General features: G+C 40.5%; 1 protein-coding gene across 1 annotated transcript in view; it reads right to left on the reverse strand.

Moving 5' to 3' along the window:
* The window catches only part of CDH2 (cadherin 2), a 230398-nt gene that overhangs the window by 33758 nt on the left and 176892 nt on the right, over nt 1-19748 (reverse strand). The window contains exons 7-13 of the mRNA XM_060118611.1: nt 18418-18590; nt 10156-10293; nt 9284-9469; nt 6450-6703; nt 4192-4334; nt 1101-1334; nt 549-782 (exon numbers count right to left, since the gene is read on the reverse strand). Coding sequence (XP_059974594.1) covers nt 549-782; nt 1101-1334; nt 4192-4334; nt 6450-6703; nt 9284-9469; nt 10156-10293; nt 18418-18590 — 1362 coding nt within the window. The remainder of the gene's footprint in view (nt 1-548; nt 783-1100; nt 1335-4191; nt 4335-6449; nt 6704-9283; nt 9470-10155; nt 10294-18417; nt 18591-19748) is intronic.

Below are 19748 nucleotides of genomic sequence, written 5' to 3' on the forward strand. Positions count from 1 at the left end.
ACTTGCTGTAAAGACAGAGTTTACTGAGCTGTGCAATCATTTCTATTATCCAATGTGCTGTATGAAGTACTATCTCTCACTATTTTATGCAGCCCGTCGAAAACAAATACCTTGATCCTTGCATGACTGGAGCAGGTTGCTGACTGCACTTTATATGAAGGAAAGCAAAGGAAAGCAATATACTTATTTTCCTAAATCACCAACTACGTGCCATGAATTCAGACTCGAATCCTAAGAGAAGGGCTCCAACTGAGCACTGTCTAATATTTTTCTATGAAAAGAGTTTGCTACAGCTCCCCAGGCGATCAGCATCAGAAAACTGCAACAGGGCACGAAAGAGGTGGGCTGGCTGGGTTTGCTGCAAACATGTAAGTGCTTGCAAGGATGCTCAGGGCTTCTCTCATTCTGAAGTGGGCGTGGCTGCAAGAAAATGCTCAGAGGTGGAAGAGAGTTGTTAGATTACGATGAAAGGCGACAATAAAAAGTTACTTTGCTAAACATCCTAGAAGCAACAAGAATTACACCTAAGAGATGAGGAAAGTACTCACTGAGCAGGATGATGATGCAAAGCAGGATTGCAATGATGGCGCCCGTGCCCAGCCCTGCTCCCACAATTCTATCCACATCTGTGCAGTCCCCGTTGGAGTCACACTGGCAAACCTTCACGCGAAGGATGGAAATATTTGACTTGGGAGGATTACCCGAATCTGTGATTATGATTGGAACTTCATATATCCCGGCTTCAAGAAATTTTATCTTTAAATTGAGCTGAGCAAAATCACCTATACAAAAAAGGGAAAAATACAGTCTGATAGTTCATACATTATACGATTCAAAAACACATGGCATTTTCCAGAACATATTACTCCTGAATGGTACATATAAAGCAGTTTTCAACTATCCTGCACTGTAAAGTTTTTTGGTTTTGTTTTTTGTGGGTTTTTTTTTTGTCTTTAAGGGCTCCTAATATCTTATTTAATCTTTAAGTAGCTTTTAAAATACATTTAAGGGGAAGATAATAAAGAACTTAAAATTAACTTTTCATGCCAGGTCAAAGCCTCTCAACTGCACATATATTCAAATAATGAACCTGTTCTCACCATTAAGCCGAGTGATGGTCCAATTTCTCTTAATAGTCACTGGAGACAAAGGAAGATCAAAAGCAAATGGTCCAGCGTTTGGATCAATGTCATAGTCAAGTGCTGTGATGTTAATTGAATTGGGGTCCGGAGTTTCGCAAGTCTCTGCTTCTTGAGGTAGCACTTGAGGGGCATTGTCATTAATATCAAGTAAATAGATCTGCAGTGTTCCCGTTCCACTCATAGGAGGGATTCCTTAAAAGGGAGAAAAAAACCACAAACCGATGCTGAACAATTCTTTCCCTTGAGACTCACTTACGGTGAAACTAAGTTTCCAGCCTGCTTGCCCCTATCACTGCGTAACCTTGGAAGAATGTAGTTGCCACAGCATCTCTCGGCAGACTGTTTTTGGTACAAGGCCACTTCATGCCTCTTTTTCAGGATGACCCTGTGCTGCCCACGCTGGGGCTGCGGGCGCTGAGGGGGCGGTAACAAGGCGCATGCGCACGCCCCTGGCGGGGCCAAGGGTGATCCGGCGCCCTCGCCGTCCTTACTCTGGGCCCTGTGCACATCGCGCTCCTATAGGCACCGGGGGATGTAAGAGAAGCAGAACCCTGGGCTCATGGTCTCCTGGGCCCTACTCTTTGAGGGCGAACCAAGCCGTGTGCACAAAAGTACCCGAGAATGCTTTTCAAGCTCAGACACTGCTCTGAAATATCGAAACAGTCTACAGAGAAGTGATATGGACCCACAGACCTCATCCTGGGGAGGAGCCCATGGAGAAGAGACATGGTATTTACTGATCAACCAACTACCTCCTTGAGAAAGTATTAGGTTGCTCCCTATACGTTATTTCATTGTCAACCTACGAAGTAGGTTTAAACAGGCACCGAAGTTTCTGTAAACTGGTCACGGTCGTACCCTCTTAGAAGTGGTAGGGTTGCTAGTAAAGACTGGTCTGCCTGACCCCAAATCCATTCTCATTCCACTATAAAATGCGGTCTCTGTACTTATCACTTGTGAAAATTTAGACTGGTGATTTGGACTCCGCTGTGTTATAAATATTTAGAAATAAATTTATAACAAATATATAAAATGTAATGAAAACATTATTATATAAACATAATATTAAATATATAAGACAATTACATTTAATTATATAATTTATCTATATTATATAAATCTAATATAATAGAAATATAGGAATTTTCTAAATAAGGCTGAATATTGAAACCCAGAGGTTTAAGTGACCTGCCCAAGGTCATGAAACTAGGAAGGTGCACACATACACTCCTCAGGAGGGGACGACGAGAAATCTCCACGGACCTCTCTAAGGAGTACGGGTGGCTCTGAGAGCAGGGAGTTTAAGGTGGAGCGGTAGGATGGCTGTTCACCAGATTCTAATAGCACCAGAACCACTATGATTCTTTGTAGTTTGAGTTAGTTTCACATTTATTATCACATTTAATATTATTTGACTGCCGTAACAACTTCATAGAATAGCAAGCAGCAAAAACAACAATCAATAATGAAACAAAGGCACAGAGATTATAACAGCTTGTCCAATTATTAAGGAGCAGAACTGGGGCTCTAAATCCAGTCTTGTGATTTGAAGTCAAGTGCATTTGCAAAGCATCACAGCTACACAGATTTAACTGCTCTCTTCTCTCTTGTATCAAACACCCTTTCAAGTAGAAAACAATCCACCTTGGTGAATGAAAAAATCTGGTTGTAACTCACAACCAACATATATACATATAATTTTATAGCTCTTTAAATCTCAACATAATGGTGCAAGATATATTACTTTAAGTTTCACTGTGGAGAAAGCTACCACTTACATACGGCGAGACAATATACAACAGACACGAATGCTGTGCTTTGATGTGAAATGGCAGAAGGGGTTCCTGCCAAGTTTCAATTCTAAATATTTGAACAGTAGGTCTCATATTAGAAAGGATAAGAAATATTGCTTTCGCCCTGTCACCTTGTAGATTTCTGACAGATAATGATCTCATTGAATCTTATTATATAGGATTTGGAAAGGTTCTTTGAAACTGTTCTTATCAAAAATGTTGATATGCGACGTTTTTCAAACTGCGTATCTCGGCCACCAAATAGAAAAGCCTACTATTTTTATTAGATGCTAACATTCATAGTCCAACATTAAAATGATTTTAAAAGATGGTCATGATTCAGTTTTAAAACTATTAACACATATAGAAATGTTTTTTTGAGTGTTTAGTTTGTGCCAGGCACTGTTTTAAAACCTTTACATGGACAAGCCTTGTTATCTTCCCCTGTACACTATGAGCTATACACTGCTACCATGATCCCTATTTAACAGAAGAAGGAAATGGACAGATTTAAAACCTTGTTGCCAGTCCTGCAGTTAGAAAATGATAGAACTGGAGTCTGGACCCTGGGGGTCAGGTGGAACTTCAAAGCTTCCCTCTTAAAGCATGTCATATTGAGAGCTGAAACAAGTCTGACTCCAGTTTAACGTGAGTCATTTTCATCTTACATATCTAAAAAAAAGTGCTCTATTAATATCAGCCATTTAGAATCCAGCAGAGACCCAGAAATAAAAAAGATGCTAAACTATATGTTTATGTTTTTCAAAACCAACACACTAAAGCTCAAGTACTCAATTATTTCAATTTAGGCATGAAATTTAGAGTTTCCTAGCCTATGGCAGACTAGAGGTAGAGAATTAGCAAGAGGAAGAATGCTAGATACAGACAAACTGATGTCAACAAACACATTGACTAGAAGAAATATAAAAAGACCATCTCAAAAACCACTGTGTCTGGGCCACTGAGGCATCAAGGTGCAGCAGGGCAGAAAAACCACAAAGGCTTGTGATCACAATACTAGGCGACCACGGAGGGTATAAGGACATTGGGAACATTCATTACAGAAGACAGGGAATGTATCACAGAAAGCCCAGTGGAAATGGAAAATAGAAATTGGGGCCTTAGAAGAATGAAGGTCAGTTTTCTAGACAATTGGGTTTTGTAGAAAACTTCATTTCCTGATGATGCATTTGTGATAAGGCTCTATGCTCTTAACAACATCCAGGATAATACAGTGACTATATTTAATTACGTACCATTGTCAGAAGCAAGGAAAGTAGCGTTATATATATTATTTTTCACATTGGGAGATTCTCTGTCCAAAACAGCAATTGTAGTTATCTGCCCATTCACAGGATCAATTTTTAGCCAGTTGGCAGGATCAGATAATTTTGTGTATCTACAAAATGAAAGCACAATACATTTAATATTTTTGACATGACACTTAAAAAATAAAGCCTATTTTTCAGGTTTAGTCCCAGATGAAACCAGTGCGTTAACTTGCATTTTTGTAGATGATGGTTGGACATGCAGCCGTAACGCGGGAAAGAATTTCTGTGGCAGTGGTTTGGGGAGGTACATGAAGGTTGCGTGCTGCGTGGGCAGGCGCGCAGGAAACACTGCATAGGTGTTCCAGGGGAAAGACCAGGAGCCCAGTCTCCCTACTGCAGGTTGGGGTTAAGGGGGATTTGACAGATCTGATTTTAAGCTGTTATCTAGTTCATAGGATAGCAACGGTGCAGAAAAAAATAGCTCAAATATATCTTCTAAGTGAGCAGGAGCCCTAATGTATAGGGCTTAAGAGAAATTTTAATAGAAGTTGAATTTTCTATCACAGAACACTCCTAAAACGTTTACCATCTTATCATGGTGGAGATGTGGTCACAGTGGGGAGGACCCCTCCCCCCCACCAAATTCCCATTCCTCGTAGGATCTCCCCGCCTGGGCCAAGCCTCAGAATTACACCCTTCAAGGCAAGTCCCATGGTCTGAGCAGATTTATCTGTATCAGCTTAACCTCCTTTTTTATTTGGCGTGGGGATAAGCTTTTCAAGCTTGGGAAACCAATAGACAAATTGGAAAACATATCCTATTTTTTTTTTTTTTTTTTTTTTTTTGTGGTATGCGGGCCTCTCACTGCCGTGGCCTCTCCCGTTGCGGAGCACAGGCTCCGGACGCGCAGGCCCAGCGGCCATGGCTCACGGGCCCAGCCGCTCCGCGGCATATGGGATCCTCCCAGATCGGGGCACGAACCCGTATCCCCTGCATCGGCAGGCGGACTCTCAACCACTGCGCCACCAGGGAGGCCCTATCCTATGTTTTGAAAGGTAAAAATTTGCAGGAGTCCAGTATACCTATTCACTAGCTATTTCTCTATCTTGATTCCAATGATAGAATGATATCAAAGAAGATATGCAGTTATTTATCTGTTAGCAAGAGTTCTAAAAGAAGTTAAATAAAATATCAGGGGCCTCCCTGGTGGCGCAAGTGGTTGGGAGTCCGCCTGCCGATGCAGGGGATACGGGTTCGTGCCCCGGTCTGGGAGGATCCCATGTGCCGCGGAGCGGCTGGGCCCGTGGGCCGTGGCCGCTGAGCCTGCGCGTCCGGAGCCTGCGCGTCCGGAGCCTGTGCTCCGCAACGGGGGAGGCCACAACAGTGAGAGGCCCGCATACCGCAAAAAAAAAATTAAAAAAATAAAAAATAAAATATCAGCTAATTTTAAAAATTACCATCACCAGTGATGGATAATAGTCATGTGGAGTATGCTCTGCCAACCATCTACTCCCTCATTAGGAAGGATAAGTTAGACTTTGCGGAGGCTGAAAATCTTTACAGATATGTTTTGTAAGTCCTATAACCACTGTACAGGTGAGGGATGAAAATAATTAGCTCTTATATCTTGGTGTTGGCATGAGTTTTCTTTTCTTCCTGATGTGTGGGGAAGAGATAAATGTTATAAGCTTCTGAGACTCCCCTATTTACTCACAGGAGAAACTTTATGTGATGGTTGGCATAAAAGCACAGGCTAAATTATTACTAAAGATTAAAAAGAAAGGAAAGAAGACAGAAGAAAAGAGGCTGAAAACTTATTTCTTTAAATAATACATGAGTAGAACCATCTTATATTTCCGATATAATATACTCATGGATCCACTGAAGAAACTTCATCAAATAATTAAAAATAATCTTGTAGGCTTCCGTGGTGGCGCAGTGGTTGAGAGTCCGCCTGCCGATCAGGGGACACGGGTTAGTACCCCAATCCAGGAAGATCCCACATGCCTTGGAGCGGCTGGGCCCGTGAGCCATGGCCGCTGAGCCTGCACGTCCGGAGCCTGTGCTCCGCAACGGGAGAGGCCACAACAGTGAGAGGCCCGCATACCGCAAAAAAAAAAAAAAAAAAAAAAAAATCTTGTAATAAGGAGTTTGGGTACTAATGAAAATTTCTCACTCAAATGGTGAATAGATTTTGTGCACAGCATAGAACAGAATGTAAATTACAAAATTGCATTTGATACCTAATATTTTGCTGCATATATCGATCTGGGTCCTGAGCAGTGAACGTTGTTAACATGGTACCGGCGTGAAGACCTTCTTCTTGGCGAATGATCTTAGGATTTGGGGCAAAATAAGGGTTTTCATTCACATCAATAACTGTGACAGACACAGTTGCAGTTGACTGAGGTGGGTGCTGAATACCCTTGGCTAATGGCACTTGATTTTCTGCAGCGACAGTAAGGACATACATCCTATTTGTTTCAAAGTCGATTGGCTGGAAAAATAAACAAAATTTTTTTAAAGGAGAAACCATATTTTTGCAGGAAATAAGAATATTTGCATTCTGCAGTTTGTCCTTCTAGCAACTCCATTTCTAAAACATCAATTTTTCATTCACTACAACATAGGTTCCTCTCAAATTTCTGCAAAATATGCATTAGCATGGCCATTGACTGAAACATTTATCGCAATTTAACCTACTTATATAAGATATTTATATATCTTGGGCATTTCAAAGATTTATGTTCACGAAATAATGCTTATTACTATTGCATGCTGTATTTATTTAGCTACATCTAACAACTTAGTTATTCTTAAGAACAGCACTGTTGACCAAAAATAAAAAATACTAAATAATCTGGAATCAAGTGAGAACATGATGGTGTAGATTGTACTCTCAAACATTGGTACAAAGACCACTCCTCATCCAGGAAAGCTTTTACCAGGCTGTGATGAAGTGGACAAAACAAAAACTAGAAAATGTGATTTTTTTCCTCTTAAAGCTAAACTTACTCTATTTAAAAGTATCATTCATAATTTGAAGTATACATTTTAGAGTACACATACATATACACCTTAAATAAACAGTAGTGTTTGTAGGTAGAAGGACTTTTATTTTTTCCTTTGTTAGCAAACTAAAAACTTCATTTTTTCTGGCTGTTTTCCAGAATAATTTTGGGGATTTTACTGGTCTGTACAAATCCCAAATCTAAGAATGCCACTCTAGATAAAGGCAATGAGCAAATAACCTTAATGTAAATATTAACTTCCAGAGTTCCACTGAATCCCATTGTCAATAGAAAAGTTACCAGGAGTTAAGGGACCAGACTGGACTTTCCCTCTTAATTTCCCTGATCATCTTCTAGCTGAGGTGCAGATAAGCATTACTGTGCATAACAGTATGAAAAAAAGAGCTTGGAGAGCTCTCATGCCATCCTGGAGGGTCTAAGAAGGACCAAGGGCAGCAGCTATGAGAAAGCCACAATATTAGCACAGACCACACCGGTTTCTTCACCTAGACCACCTCCTCAACTCTTCAGAGTTTCTTCTTCTCACTCTACAATCCCCAGTTCAACTTCCCTTTCTGAATTATTTTCAACAAGACGGCAAAGAAGCCAGGAAAGAAGACAATTCTTTTGAGTAAGTGCATTAGCTCCATGAAACATACCTGACAACACTTACTTATGCCAAGACCTTTAATGGGTATTAAGCTTATTTATCCCACAGAACAACATTGAGACTTAGGTACCAGGTATCTCCTCACTGTCTGTGTAAGAACCTGAGGCTTAAAAAACCTGCCATGTTGTCTCCACTACAAAGGGCAGAGCTGGGGCTCGAACACAGAGGGGTGGTGCTGTCACTCACTATGCTGTGTTCAGAGAATTTCCCACTCCCACCTCAAGGGGGAGATTACCATTCTACTCATGCACATATAACATTCTTGGCAACGGAGCCCTTGGTACACCTTTCCCTATAAGACCAACATTCAGGTTCCCTTACGAATCAAGAATGTTGGGATGCGAGGCAAAGAAGCAACTCTCTTCCCTGGGTGGCTAAAAAGAGATGATTGCTTCAAAGAGCTCTTCCATCCGTTAGTACCATCTATTTGTTCCCCTTGAAGTTAACATCCCTTTTACTTCCGGTGCTCAGCTTTGTTTTATTTTTTTTTGACAATTAAGGATCAGAAGAACCAATTTCTTAAAGTCTTGAAAATAGCACTTAAAAACAACAATGTAGGGACTTCCCTGGTGGCACAGTGGTTGACCTCCGCCTGCCAGTGCAGGGGATGCAGGCTCGAGCCCTGGTCCGGGAAGATCCCACATGCCGCAGAGCAACTAAGCCCGTGCGCCACAACTACTGAGCCTGTGCTCTAGAGCCTGTGAGCCACAACTGCTGGGGCCAGTGCGCCTGGGGCCTGTACTCCACGATGGGGGAGGCCACCGTGATGAGAAGCCCGCGCTCCATGGCAACTGGAGAAAGCCTACGTGCAGCAACAAAGACCCAACGCAGCCAAAATTAAACTAAAAATTTAAAAACTTAAAAAAAACACCAAAACGAAATGCAAGCTAATACTTTAAAAAAACAAAAAAACAGCAATGTAAATTCAAAACCTTTTAAGAGCGTAGGCCCTCTCCTTGCCTACATTCACCCTGTATTACGTCTGTGATATTTTCTGGTTTGTTCCCTGAGCCAATACTCTAATAGCAACCTGCAGACATAAGAATAGTACGTGTGGGGCATCCTTCTTAACAGCTATCAATCGGCCATCAAAAATCCATGATGTGACATATCACGAACACATCCATGGCACTGACAGCACTGTTGAGGGCTGTCCTGTCTTCACTGTTAAAACTCCCCGATGACTGAAAAACAACCATATTCCAGGGATAAAGTGAGACTATCTATGTTGGCCTCGGTATAAGTGAAAAATAACAAACGTGACTCCTACAAATACATTAACCCAGATTCAGAGATGTCCAAAAGAAAAAAGTCCTGAGATTCAATAACAGACTAAGGGGTAGGTGGCATATATGGGTTGCTGCAGAGTGGCCATCAGAGAGACCATCGCACTTACTTTTACTACGGTGACTAAGCCATCGTTACTGTTGGGGTCGGTTTGAATGGCAAAGCGCCCGGCGGGGTCCCCGCCGCTGATTCTGTAGATAGCGTTCCAGGCTGGCGTGTGGGGCTGATCCTTGTCCGTCACAGTTAGATTAGCAACTGTGATATCTACCCTGTTTTCAGGGACTTCGCCATAGAACTATAAGAAAAGACAAAGCTCAGTCAGAGAAGCGACAGGCACTGCTGAAGGACAGTGTGTCTTGATGACCACACTGCCCTGATTTTACCACCCCATTAAATCTTTATTATCCACACTAAACGAGGAGATTGGTCATGCAGGTAATCACAGCATTTATGTTTGACTTTAAAAATACTATAACTTTTTTCAGCCCTCAAATGTTTCTTTTTAAATTATGTTACAGTTTCATTAATATTAAAATTAGTGTCCTTCTGTGAGTATCTGGGTGATTAATGGTGGGGGGCAGTGGGCAGGAGGAAAGGACTTGTCTGAAGGAAATCATTTTACTCAAGAGATCACAATGATATGCTGACAAAGTAGCATCTATCAGTCACGTGGTTCGTGCACCTGAAGATATTTATAAATATTTTGTTATAACAGCATAAAGTCTTTTTAGGGCATTTCTTCCAGGCAGCATGTTTTAACAATTTTATCAGTGGACTTGGAGAGAACGAAAAAACAAATTACTTCGGTGCCTTATTTAAAACCCTGGTGTAAGTGACAGGAAACTTAGGAGTCAGTAGCCATTCTACCACGAGAAGAATGAAGCAAGTTCTAGCTCTGTTTAACGCATTTATTATTCATGACAAAACTTCTCAGTAATGGACCACAGGCCTAGACTTCTGTGAGTGACAGTCTGTACTTACTGTCATGGCAGTAAACTCTGGAGGATTGTCATTGACATCTGTCACCGTGATGACAGCCGTGGCTGTGTTGGAAAGGCCATATGTGGGATTGCCTTCCATGTCTGTAGCTTGAATTATTAATGTATACTGTTGCACCTTCTAAAAAGACATAAAGATAACAACTTAAATGAAACGAATTCCTCAAGAAGACGTAACAGTTGTTCTGTAAATGGCTTTGATTACACACGGAAAGCACAGCATTTTTCACTCTGATTAACAGGACTCAAAATTTCCCAAGTGGAGTTTACTTTAACTTGTGAAGCACAGGTCTGGTCCTTGTCTAGAGAGATTTAACTATATGTTTTCGCCTCTACTGGTGGAAAGGAAAGCATGGCAGATGTGTGAAATTCACTGCGAAGCTGAAACTTCCATCTGGTCTCAACCTTTCTTTTTCTTCTGAACTTCACAGCATTGTCATCAAGCATTCAAGTCATGTGGTTTGTATTTACTTTCTCATACGTTAATTTCTACTCGGTTTAGGATACTGAAAACAATAAAGAAACTTGAGAGAGAAGAAAGCATATATAATTCATAAAGTATATATGCTTTCCTTTTATGTATCCTTACAGATGTTCTTTCTATTATAACAAGGTTGATACAGTAATTTTCTCCTAATTTCCATTAGTGTATATCATTTACAACTAAAGAGGAGAGAGACGTTGTTAAATGAAGTCAAAACCAGAATAAAGGGTTTATGTCTATATCCTTCATTTTGTAACACAGTAGATATTTAACAGTTGCATACTCAGTGGACTGCTATTTGGGCATAACACTCATTGGGTCCACAGACCTATAATGAATACGGATACATTTCATATAGATGGTTAATATCAAATAGGAATCAGTGCTTTCAAATTCCAGACTGAAGTTTTTAAAGGGGAGCCATATGCAGCTGTAATGTATCTAAGAGAAAAATCTTGAGATTGTCTGAAATGTCTACAGCACTAGTTGATGAAGTTCTGTATTAGGAAAACCTAAACAAAACAAATACCTGAAATCATTAGAAATCTCTGTGGAAATTGGCACAGATAAAAAATATAGATCATTGAAAAATGTTAAAACATCCTGAACAACAAAACTCACTTCTTCATACAAAGATAAACAATCACTGCAAAGAGTAGTTTTCTCTAATTCTAAATATAGCCAACATTATGAATGGCCACTCTTGAGGGATTTCTGGAGCTTAGAGAGAACAGACACAAATTGTAGCTTTTGCTTTAGTTGTTAGTGGGAAAGGCAAGGCAAAGAAAGGGGTAGGAGGGAAAGTCAAACCTCACACATTCAATTTTTAGTGTCTGTCCACCAAGATGCCAATCTCTAGCAGTTATTTCAGTTCCTTTTCCTTTGTCTTCAAAAAAAAAAAAACACCCAATTTTTTGATTGGAAAAAAAAAAGAAACAAAGGAATAGTGTTGGTTGAGCCATTTTAATTTTTCTTAACCTATAACCCCTCACCATAATGCTTACATAGGCTAAAATATTTCTCAATGATTTCCATTCCCAATCAAGAGTGTCATTTCAGCTTAATGCTCTCACAGTTAACAAGAGAATTTTGTAGGGCATTCAATTCAGCCTCCCAGCTGAAAATCATGAAAAATAAAAATTTGTTATGACTTTGAAATGCCATTTTTGTTGGCTGCTATTTGCAGAAACAGATGAACATTCTCGAAAAAGAAAAAAATGGAATTTTTTACAGAAGATAAAAAATGTACATAGGTATTATCTGGAGATATGGTTCTTTGTTAATGTCTACTTTACAGTGATCTTTAGAATTATATAAGCATAATATGTACAATTTTCCACTGAGCTGAAAGATTGGGATCAGTAGCTAATACTTGAAATTTCCTGTTGCTTCAAGCTAGTCTTCAGATATCTAAGTTACAAAAGAACATTGTTATTTCTAAAATGCAGTGTTTCCTCGAGTAAAGAAAAATACCAACTTGGTAAATAATATAATCTCCAATTTTAAGTGCCTGATTGGTACAATGCTTTTACATTTAGTAAGGAAGTCATCACGGTCTATGTTTTAGACAACCAAACTATTTAGAGCTTCCTGCCTAATTTAGTCACTTGGCATCTGGTTCTGAATGACATTTAGATTTCATAAGAATTTGACTCCCACCCTCATAGTTTCGCATCTGATCAAGGGGACTTTGCTTAAAAACATTTCCTTGCTTTCTGTTCTAGAAATGACAGAGTCTCAACCCCTCTGCTTGCTGTCAGTCCTTCCATGTCTGTGACTCACCTTTCCCACCAAAGCTCTCACCTTCCATTCACTGACCCCACACCTTGAGCTGTTTGTGTTTACCTTCAAATGCCTATCGCATCCCTGCGCCACTGCATTTGGCATTTTCCTCTGCCTGAATCAGTGGTTCTTAACTGGAGCGATTTGGCCCTACATCTCCCCCAGGGGATATTTGTCAATAACCTGAGACATTTCTGGTTGTCACAACTGGGTAGTGCTACTGACGTCTAATGGGTAGAGACCACAGATGCTACTAAACACCTACGATGCACAGGACAGGCTCCCACAACAGAGGCTTATCCTGTCCAAAATGTCAACAGAGCCGAGGTTGAGAAACCCTGGCCCAGAATACCCTTCCCCCTTTATCTGAGCCTAGCAAACGCGAAGCTTAAAGTCACCTCAGAGATGACTTCTGAAAGTCCTTGAGGAAGAGCTGTTTACCTACTCAGGACACACCTCTATCACTGTTTCTAGTTTCTGAGACTGTTATCAGTCCATCTTTCTGTCCTCCCTGGCTACATACACGCATACCCACACCCCTCCCCAGGGTCATTGCTTTGCAGATGTTTATGTCCCTGGCATACAGCGTAATGCCTGACACAGCATAAGCAAGGGACAAATGCTTTTGAATCTGTAGCTGGTGGATGAATGTACAGGAAACCTTGGGCCTTGCATTATAGTATAAAAATCATTTCAGGTTTGGGAAAAACCAGCTCCTTATTTACATGGCTAGCTATCATTTATTCATTAAAACATACATACTGGGAGCATAAACTAGCTCACTGTTTCCCAAACCGCTAAACTGATTCATATACCATCTTCCCAATTCTGCTATATCCTCATATTTCTACACCATGAGTCACTTACTATTTATCCTGACGTGAACTCCCTTTTAAAAAACAATTTATTGTAAAAGTACTGTAAATGGAAAACTAGCATCACTTGCCATAAACATAACTGTAAAACTAAACACAATACAATGCTTATGCTCTGGCAGTCTCTACTTGATGGAGTAGCATCTAAAAGACTTGTGGTCTCTGGTTTTCCCTAGAGGCTTCCCTACGTGTATCAGTTAAAATCATTATACTTGTGTGCCACACTTTTGAAACTAGAGCACTGAACTGGAGTGCTCTAAGTGAACGAAGAGGTGAGAACATTCAGTCATCCATTTGGCACACATTTAATGAATGTCTACTAGATGCCAGGCAGTGTAGTGTTTACCTGGACAAAATAATGAACAAAACCAGAGATGGTTGTGCTGCCATTAAGTGGAAGAGACAAATATGAATGGGTCACAGGGCCAAATGTGCAATGCAACCATAGTGAGAGGAGGAAGAAGTGATGGGAGGAAGCTTTCATAGGGTGCCTGCAACCAGTCCTCCAAGCCTGGAGGGAGGAGTGAATGCAAGACGCATTTTGGGGGTAGACGGAGAGGAACTTGACGGCCAAATCAATCAGTGGATGGAAGGCAGGGCACAGGAAAGGGAGGTATAGACCATGATCTTGGGAAACTGGGGAGGTGGCACACTGATCACATGAAATAGAAAATTCCTCAGGAAGCACAGATTTAGGGAGATGATAGGTTTGCTCTTGAAAAGATGCACTGAGCTCAAGGATGGACAAGTAAGTAATAATGTCTGAGAACTTGGGAGGGAGGTGCAGGTTTGTGACCCTGTTCAAATTCTTAAATGCAAAGCCCCAGTTCCCTCATCTGTGAAATGGGGCTGACAGTGCTCTCTACCTTATAAGTTTGTAGGCTAAAAAAAATTTTTTGAATGGTTACTGTATACCGGGGCATTGTTCTAAGGGCCTTGATAATAAAAAAATAACATTTATTGCGAAGGAGCACTAACCATGAGCCACACTATACACTGTGTCTCATTTAGTCCTCAAAATAAACCTATAAGGCAGGTGGACTGTTTTCATCCCCATTTTACAGAGGAGGAAACCAAGGCTTAGGGAGCCAGGGAAGCTTGCCCATTGACACTGAGTCATAAGCAGTTGAGAAAAGATTTGAACCCAGGTCTCTCTGAGTCCAGAGTCTGTACCATTAATTGTTGCGCCATATGAGTGCCCTCCAAGCAAGTGGGAATATATGCACGGCCTGAGTGAATCCTGAGTGGGGGAAGGAGGCGGAAAGCCAGATTCCAAGGACACCAGGAAACGGTAGGAGTGAGAGGTGAGTATGGGCTGTGCTTCTTAGGAGTCTGGTGTTGACAAGAAGAAAATTGAATAACTTGAACTTTTCTTCCACGTTCCCGTTCAAGGTGAAAAGAAGAGGAGCACGTGGACCTCAATGAATATCGGGAGCTAGCAGGCAGATATGATGTCCATGTAACACGGTCTCCGTGTATCTGGAGGAGCACATGCCACTGTGTGTGCCCTGGGGAGGGGCTGAGGACCGGCTCTTGGAGAGTGAGGATTAGCCTGCTCTATAGAGAGATGGGACAGAAATCTTCAGGCAGGGGAAACAAAAGACAGAGAAGAATAGAAAAGTTCAGATCTGTATAAGGACGGACATGTGGCTGTATGGGCGGAGGGCATCACTGGCTCCTTAGCAGGACGTAAGGAATTCTAGGAGCTTGGACTAAAGAAGGCTTTGGGACCAGTGTCCTAGAGGGTCTGGAGCACCATGTTAAAGAGCTCTGACTTCATGCTATGGGTTGTGGATTATGAAGGAACCAGTGGGGTCTGTAGGAGGGAACCTGCAGAGGAGGGAAGATCAAGACCACAGAAAACAGGAGAACATTCCTTCAGGAGAGAACACAGAATTCAGGGCACGAGTAAACGTATTATTTGGTGTGGAAAATAGGAAGCATAATTCTTTCTTCATCGTGAGAAAAACTATGATGAGGAGTCAAAGTGATGGTGATCATCCACTGGATGCTGGGAATGGATTTATGATGGCAGCAGGGAAAATGAGAGTTAATATGTATTGGATGCCTGGAGGGGTGGGATGGGGAGGGTGGGAGGGAGGGAGATGCATGAGGGAAGGGATGTGGGAACAGATGTATATGTATGACTGATTCACTTTGTTATAAAGCAGAAACTAATAAAAAAAATAAATAAATAAAAAAAAATAAAGTTCTAACTTCTCTTACGTTCAAAAAAAAAAATATGTATTGGACACTGTCCTGAACGCTTTCTGCCTTGTGTTACGTCATCCTTACAACCGTCCCATGGAGTAGATGTAATATTATCACCCCCATTTACAGATGGGGGAGCTGAGGTTTCAGGTTAACACACTGAAGGTCCAATAGCCCATCACAGGCAAAGCCATAATTATTCAAACCTAGTGAAGCAGAGGGTAACTCATCAGTAGTCCTGACCGAAAAGGGCAGGAGATGGACATATAAAAGCTGGAGAAAAGAAAATGCCAGGAATGGGTACCACCAAATCAGGCAACAAGAAGTCAGGTGGATAAACAACAAGGTCCTACTGTATAGTACAGGGAACTATATTCAATATCCTGTAATCAAGCATAACGGAAAAGAACATGAAAAAGAATATTTTATAAAACTGATAAAAAGGATATATGTAAAACTGAATCACTTTGCAGTACAGCAGAAATTAACATAACATTGTAAATCAACTATACTTCAATAAAATAAAATTTTTTTTAATGTATTTAGAAAACCAAAAAAAAAGAAATCAGGTGGAGGTTAAAAAATTGAAGGCTGGCAAGTATGGTGGGTACAGCTTTAGGCCTGGAAAACCCCAAGAATTGGAATTTTTTTAAACCTGGAGATGAAAGGTAAATAAAAAGCTGAATCTCAGTAAGCATTTCAGTGATTAGGAATCACTTAAAAGTATCATCCATCTTGGGAGGATGACAAGGGAAATGACTCAACATAAAGAAAATTGTGAATTCTAATAGAAATAAAAGCATCTCCAGCCTGCACGGAGGCCCGGAGAAGTCAGAATAAGGTACCCCTGGCCTTAGGCAGAATTACCATAAACCGTCCAAGATAGATACATTTTCCCCATGTTAAATGACTTTTAGGAAAGGAAGGTTTTCTATAATTTCCCTAGTAACTCGTTGTTGTGTTTAATAATTTCACTGTCAAGGAGCAATCTCTCATACTGTATCTAACCCGTGATTCACCAGTTTTGAATTCACGTCCACATTCATTTCATCGGGTCGTGGATAGCTGCTTCCATTCACTGCAAGACATACTTACCCAAAGTACAGCCTGACTTCTGACTTTCACCCTCTAAACTAAATACAGTCTCTTTGATTTTTAAATACAGTTGGTTTGCTTTGGCAAAACTATCTTTCATTCTCTATGCCTCTTGCTTTTCATAAAACAGTGAGGATAAATGTGATAGGAATATTACCGTATGAAAACAAGACGAAGTCCCATTTCTGTATCTCACAATGAGAGTGTGAAATGAAAGAGAAATATTAGCTTTGGGAGATGAGCTATACCTACTTAGTATGTGAGCAGCCTGGCACTCAAGAGACAATATTTAAAAATATACCATATTCTTGTATAAAATATAGCATTCATGCTGAATTTACTGACATTTAAGAATAGTATTTCATACAGTAATGGAAGAGATGTAAAGACATACATGTTCCAAATATCACTGAACTAAAGGTACTACTGCAAAAACTAAATTTCAACAATCTCTGGTGCAAAACATTCCTAGAGGAAGAATTGTTGACACGTGGGAATTAATAAGCACAATGTAATAGCCATACATCTAACTCCTAAGTAAGGTCTCAGCTCAGTTGTGAATTAAGTAATCTTGATTGGCTCATATTACTTTATTAAAGTGTTGCTAGCACTATCTTGCATATATAATGAATTGCAATAGTAATGTTTTATTCAACCCAATTCAAGTGGATGCTACTTACTAAGGCAAAGAAAGCGTCATAAAAACCAACTCCTAAAATCCTTGTCAATAATATTTATTATGGTAGGTCTAATGGTTGGTTCCTTTTGACACACATAATATGAGATCTTATCACTATAAAAGCTGGCTCAGCCAGAAATCTACAAGCATGGATCTCTATGAGTTGGCACCTGGATAATTCACTCACACAGTGATTACCGATGGTCGCTAATGACCTTGAGAATCTCTAAGGGAATGGTCAGAACAGAATAGAGAAAGGGTGTAAAAAATTTGTAAGGGCTAGAGTCTTCAGGAAAGGATATAAGCAGGGCTTGAATGGCAGCATGAAGAATTAGAAGGTTCAAGATCAAGAAAAATGGGCAAGACATTCCTGGCAGAAGGAATCACGTGACCAAAACACAGCAGGGTGCCGGAGCATGGTGGGCTCAGGTCTGTCACAGCGAGATGACCCATCTGGAATGACTGAAATACCTATTCCCTCTCAGCCTGTGATACTACATAATAGTTCAATACTGTCAAGATTTTATGCCTTTGCAACAAAATATTAGGCCAGAAATGTGTTTCTCTGCATTTATAACTTTAAAGGCTTGTCAGCAGGATGAATGCCATTCTTGGTGTTCAAACCTGTTAAATAAGTTAATCTTAGAGTTAAAGGGAAGGAGATCATCTCTTCCGCACGAAATCAGGAGGCCACAAAAAAAAACACATCATACATGTTATTTGTAGCCTCTTAGAAATACGAATGTTAAAAATTATCCTAAATTTATGTATACTTTATTTGGGCATGATTTTTCACTTAATTCCTCACCAAAACCTTTGAATATGAGGGAAAACAGAAAATGCCCCAAGAACTGTAAAAATTAGATGCCAAAGGGTTATTGGCATAACTTAGTCAATGATCACATTAAATATTACATGGACCAGCAATGATTTATCCAGTATACCTAGATCATGTGACCAACTTGAAGTTCTGTAGAAAGGAGTACAACAGATTTCTCCGTGACCGTGAGCATTGTGAAAAATCTTGTGGAGATGTTAGTACCTGGAGACAAACTGTATGTGACCCTGTGCACTTTTAAGATTACAAACAAATTCAAATACAGATGTCAATTGGCTTACCTCTCTGTCTAATCCAGCTGCCACTGTGATAATGTCCCCAGTCTCATTGTTGATTGTAAACATGTTGGGCGAAGGGCTGCTTGGTGCCTGGGACAGGATTCTGTACCTCAACATCCCATTGAGGGCATTTGGATCATCAGCATCAATCGCAGTGACCGTCATCACATATGTTCCTAGACATAGCAGACATGGAAAATGAATGGTCACACTTCATGTCAGGGTCTCCCAAACGGAAGGTATACTTACCTTCTCCATCAATCTTCATTCCACTTTTTCAAAGCAACATGTAATCATTTAGACTTGATTAAAAACACTACTGATAAGAACAGTACTCAATTCAAAAAATACTGAACATGGCTGAGATGCTTGAAAGGAAAATTATTTTTTTTTAATTTACATGTATAAAGACTCAATGTTTCCATATACTTAGAAGACAAATTCACTGTATGATTCAAAGAAAGAATCCCTTTAGACCTTCACTGATATAAAATGCAAATAATAAGTAACATAGATGTCATCTGAAACTTCTTTTATGGCCACCAATGCCTTCCCTCTGCCGTATTTTTTCCGTTATGCAGTAACATCTAAAATGACATGCTGGGCATGATTCTCCCCAATGCCTAAGTCACTTTCTGAAAGTAAGCCAGCTGCGTAAGGACACACACTCCATTTACTGAGGTCGTGAGGAATCATTCCATGCATGACTGTTTTGGAACATTGAATAGGGAGTTTTGCATTGTGGTTCATTATTTCCTAGGAGATTAAAAGAACATTGTAACAAACTCAGGGACTTCAATTTACTAGATATTGTGGAAAGGAAGTCTACAAAGCACCAGGATCAAATAAATTCCAACTAGCTAGACAAACTGCACAATTGAGAAGTAGAGAGAAAAGTAGTTACTATTAAAGATGGTTTGTTCTTTGTGATCTTTATAAGAACTGGATTATAAAATGTTTCATTTCCAGCCTACCATCTTTGTAAGTACCCTATGGTCAGTTCTTGTTTAGAGCCTTTACCATTGCTGTTCCCTCTACAGGGTACATTTTTTCACCCCAGAATTAGCTAAGGCTTGTTCACATAATTCAAATCTCTTTTCAGGGGCTTCCCTGGTGGCACAGTGGTTGAGAGTCTGCCTGCCGATGCAGGGGACACGGGCTCGAGCCCCGGTCCGGGAAGACCCCACATGCCGCAGAGTGGCTGGGCCCGTGAGCCATGGCCGCCGAGCCTGCGCGTCCGGAGCCTGTGCTCTGCAGTGGGAGAGGCCACAGCAGTGAGAGGCCCGCATACAGCAAAAAAAAAAAAAAAAAAAAAAATCTCTTTTCAGAGCTTG

This window comes from Mesoplodon densirostris, chromosome 15 (assembly GCF_025265405.1).
Source record: "Mesoplodon densirostris isolate mMesDen1 chromosome 15, mMesDen1 primary haplotype, whole genome shotgun sequence".
Lineage (NCBI taxonomy): Eukaryota > Metazoa > Chordata > Mammalia > Artiodactyla > Ziphiidae > Mesoplodon > Mesoplodon densirostris.